This window comes from Suricata suricatta, chromosome 4, assembly GCF_006229205.1.
Source record: "Suricata suricatta isolate VVHF042 chromosome 4, meerkat_22Aug2017_6uvM2_HiC, whole genome shotgun sequence".
In the NCBI taxonomy this organism is placed as follows: Eukaryota; Metazoa; Chordata; class Mammalia; order Carnivora; family Herpestidae; genus Suricata; species Suricata suricatta.
Genome location: NC_043703.1, coordinates 35962599 through 35967148, shown reverse-complemented (window position 1 = coordinate 35967148; position 4550 = coordinate 35962599). Strand labels below are relative to the sequence as shown.

The 4550-nt window shown below is 36.3% G+C and overlaps 1 protein-coding gene across 1 annotated transcript; it reads left to right on the top strand.

Annotated features, from left to right (window-relative positions):
• Positions 1 to 281: 281 nt before the first annotated feature.
• On the top strand, positions 282 to 1084 carry LOC115289280 (golgin subfamily A member 6-like protein 22). The gene is given in 2 exon segments (XM_029936380.1): positions 282 to 441; positions 444 to 1084. Coding segments are annotated over 2 exon segments (702 nt in total). The 3' UTR covers positions 986 to 1084.
• The last annotated feature ends 3466 nt before the right edge of the window (positions 1085 to 4550 follow it).

The following is a 4550-nucleotide window of genomic DNA, read 5'->3' as shown; positions in this document are numbered from 1 at the left end:
TAATTTACATGTGTTGAAATTTAAACTTTGTTATATCAACAATAGTTAAGGTACTGAATTGTCTTCATATTTTGACTGTTTTCTCAGGCAGTCGGCCTGACCTGATGAGCCTTGTTTAGATCCCTGCTACACTGCACAGGTCAACACAACAGCCAATTCCATATGAATAACATCAACAAATTTAGGACTGCTTTTGTTGTAAATATCGTTGGTTCACCTTTGGCTGAACCCAGAACACTTGGAGTGTATATATTATTGCTCAAGAAAAACACTAAGAAACAATGGTTATCTCTCAATCAAAATGGACAAATAGAGGTAAGATATTGCAATTATTTTCCTCTTTTTTCTCTTGCACCCAAGATCAAAATAAACTCAAAAATAAGCCTCATGAGGTGGAAAAAAGTCTCCATAGAGACAGTAAGGTGTCCAGGGATGGAAACAGGCTCTTAGAAGAGAAAATAAGTTCCTTTGGGGAGAAGATAAAGCTCTCTGTCAGGAAAACAAAGCCTTCCGCACGGACAACCAGTTGATCGGGGAGGTGAATCAGTCCCTAAGACAGCACAACCAGGTCCTATAGAAGTTTAAAAATGTGATTTCGGAGAGCCAAAAACTACCAACAGAAAAAATCAATGCTTTGAACACAGAAAGAATGTCTTATCGGCAACAGAATCGAGCCCTGGAGGCTCAGTTTAAGGCTCTCAGAGAACAGGAGAGGGCCTTCCAGAATGAGGCGAAAGTTCTTCAGGAAGAAATAAGGTCTCTCCATGAGAAGATCAAGGCCCAGCAACATCAAGAGAGAGCAATCAGGATGGAGGATCACGCCCTGATGAAAGAAGGAAGAGCATTAGAGATGGAAGAACAAGCTCTGTGGAAGGAGGAGCAGGACCTCTGTGAGGAGAACAAGCCTCTTGGAGAAGAAAACCGTGTTCTTCAAGAGGAGGAAAAATTCCTTCTGGAAGAGACAAAGTCCTTGCAAACGGAATAAGATTCTTCAGGGAAAAGACAGCAAACACACTTTCTGGGAAAATGCACAATAAAACAGAGCAGGAGAACTGTGACTTGAAGAAGTAACCAACAAACCATGAAGACCATTTACATTCTGGTAAAAATAAAACTTTTGAATGTGAAATATTATGGTTAGGATTGAAGTCAAATCTGGAAATTTATAGTGCTTGGTATCTGGTTCTGGAAATTAAATAAAGTTCTGAGAAGTTAAAAAAAATAAAGGAAATGATTCTTGTAGATTACTTAAATTTTACATTACTATGGAGATATATATTATTCTACAGTGCAAAGATGTATTGCTCAAAATGTGACATTGAATGGGCAAAGGGTTTCTCCTTTATGTTCAAAAACATTGGATGAATATTGTAAGAAATTAACAGAATGGGAAATATTTGTCTCAAAACTTGCTCTAGGAGTTATTAATATAGTGAAATATAAAGTTTTGCATACCTCATTCATATCTGTTATAGAAGAATATCCTGCCTTTCTATGCTTATTTCAGTGATCTAGTTGGGGAGGCCAATCAAATAACAAGAAGATTTTAAAAAATAGGTTATAATACAAAAATTAAGTGTTCAGTGCCTTCCCCACTTTCTTTTTATTTTTCCTTTCAGCTATTGTCTTTCTCCTTCTGCTTTCAGGGAGGGAGGCTGTTCTACCTAATGAGTGTGTTAAACAAAAGGAGTGAGAGAACAAGTGTCCAAGCTTAGGACAGGCATTTTGGAATTTAGAATGTAAACGTGTGGAGTTCATAATGAATACAAGTTGGGGGAGGAAGAAATGGATTTTTCAGAAGAGTTAATGTTGATAATTGATCTAATTGAATGCTCTTTGAAAAAAACAAGAAACTGAGTCACATGAACTCAGGGATTCATTAAAGTTACATATGTAATGGCAGAACACTAGATTACAAACTATGTAGAGAGCTAGTGCCAAAACTTACTTTTCATCATTGCAAATTTTGAGCACCTAATAAACAGGGTAAATGTTTAATGGTTTTTATTGAATATAACTGAAGTTATACCTCATTCTGATTCTTGTCTGGTATTGGGAAGTGGAAAAGTAAGAAAACTATAGGAAGATAATGCTTTTTTTTTTTTTTTGCTGTCAAATTTGCAAAAGACCAACATACATTTGTTGAACACTTGTAATTAGCACTGTATTAAGAAATACATTTACATGTAAGTATAACAAGTGAAAAAAGACATGTCCCCTAATTATAACTGAATATAAAAGAAGATAAACATTATTACTTTATTCCTTAAGAAAGTCTATCGGCCCTTGGGCTCTGTGCTAACAGTACATAGACTGTTTGGGATTCTCTCTCCTCTTCTCTCTCTGCCCCTCCCCTGGGCGCACTCACTCTCTGCCTCTCACAATAATAAAATTAACATTGTTTTAATAGTCCATCTGCCTAGAAACAGTTTTCTGACCACTGTTTCTTGGAACTTATAGCCACTTTAAATAAAATAATCAGCCTTGGAGAATATTAAAAGGCAGAGTTTGTAGATAGCTTGACTGATCTGCAGTCCCATCGGGACAGGGGAGAAACACAAAGTCTTCATCATTGTTTCTACCTCAAAAGATGTGGAAGAAGCCTGCAGGGAGGAGAATGGCCAAATTGGTGTTCTATGACTATGTGACTCTAATGCCTACACATTAATTTTGATATTTTTTTGTTCACTGAAAAGAGTCCTTGCTCTGCAAATTCCCTGCTCTAGTATTTAGGAGAAATAAACTGTTTTGCACTTTGGTGATGAGGTCAGAAGAGCTGTGTCCATGGAATGGGTATAGTTATCTTTGACTCCTCACAGTGAGAACACTGTCATTATTACATCATACTTAAATTAGTAGCAACTCAAGTTAAACTGTAGACTTACTACATGCTGATCAGAATTTCAATTTCTCCTATTAAATGTAAATGCTAACCTGAAAATTGACACTATTACAAAGAAATTTTGGTTAAACTTCATACCCCACTCTACAAGACAGAAGTTAAATAAGCATGGAATGAATTAAAACGTGTTGATATCAACGTTGCAGACTAATAAAAAGTTTCTACTAAAATTTACAGTTACCATATTTATGAAATACTGTATTAAAACTATATTTTCCCATATAACAAGCTGAATGCACTTATATGTACATTAAAAAGTTTTCATACTTATTGTTAAATGTCAATTTGATGGAAATTGTGTGTTAAAAGAAGGAAATATTTGTGGATGAAAACTGGGGGCATTTTGATGCTCACAATGTAGGAACTTCAGCATATATGAACATTGTTTCTTTGTTGTTCATTTCTAGATCTTTCCTCATAGTTTCCAGAAAGTATGGTCACCTGAATAGGTGATGTTCCCAATGGCACTGTCCTTCCTCCAGATCAGCAGTCATTAACTGAAGGAGAGAACAGTGGCATTGATGCCCCAAATACCTTCTTAGATATGATGGATTGCTTAGCTTTCCTAAGGCCCCAGCAAAGATAGAGTTAGCGTAGACTTCCTCATTTCTCCATTTGCTGAAATTTTATCCTGTTTCTTCCTACAAAATAGTTTGTTCCAATGAAGCATATAGGAGATACCAATTCTATCTTATGTGATACTTCATATTCAGACTTCCTGTTTGCTCATTCAGACATTGAAACCTTTAGAATATGGCTCACAGTATTTCTCTTCACCACTCCTGCTTTTACTTCTTCTGTATGACTTCAAACTTCACATTGAAGATTAGTCCAGAAATGTGCCACTCAGTATCTTGGAACTTATTTCCAAAAGCCATTTCCTCCCTATCACCTCACTCTCCATCCCCAATGTTATACTTCAACAGCTTTATGATTAGCAAGTACACTGGCTCTGACCTAATTCTCTGTGTGGTGCAGAGTGGTATTTGTCTGTAGGGAATACTAATCTCCAGTTCACTGTAGTTCCTGTACTGTACTTAGTCCCACCCTGGTTTACATAAATAATTTTATCAATCCCTGTAGGTCTTTTCATTGGCAGAAGATATACAAGAATAAGCCAAGGCTTCTGACCTGATAGCACAGAGCCTGCTTGGGATTCTCTCCCTCTCTCTCTGCCCTTTCTCTCTCTCTCTCACTCTCAAAAAAAAAAAAAAAAAAAAACCTTAAATTTTTTATTGAAAAAAAGAATAAGCCAAAGCTATTTCTGTATTATTTGAAAACAGTGAGACAAGACAAGTCAGAGTGAGACAAGATAATTCAGAGACTGAGGGCTACTTAAATCTGCTCACAGAGACTCTTCATATTGGCTCAAAGGGAGGACTGTACATATCTTTTCCCAACTCAGTATTCATGATGTTATATTATCTTCACCTCTGCATCCTCCAAATTAATGCTTTGTTTTTTATTTATGGGGGGGAGGACTCCAGTTAAACATTTACCAACCCAAAGTCAAAGTACTAGAAAATTGCTTAGAGAAAACAATGAAATCTATATATTTTATAATCCTTGAATTTTTCATTTTAAATAGAGGTGCACCTGGGTGGATCAGCTGGTTGAGTGACTGACTCTTGATTTCAGCTCATGATCT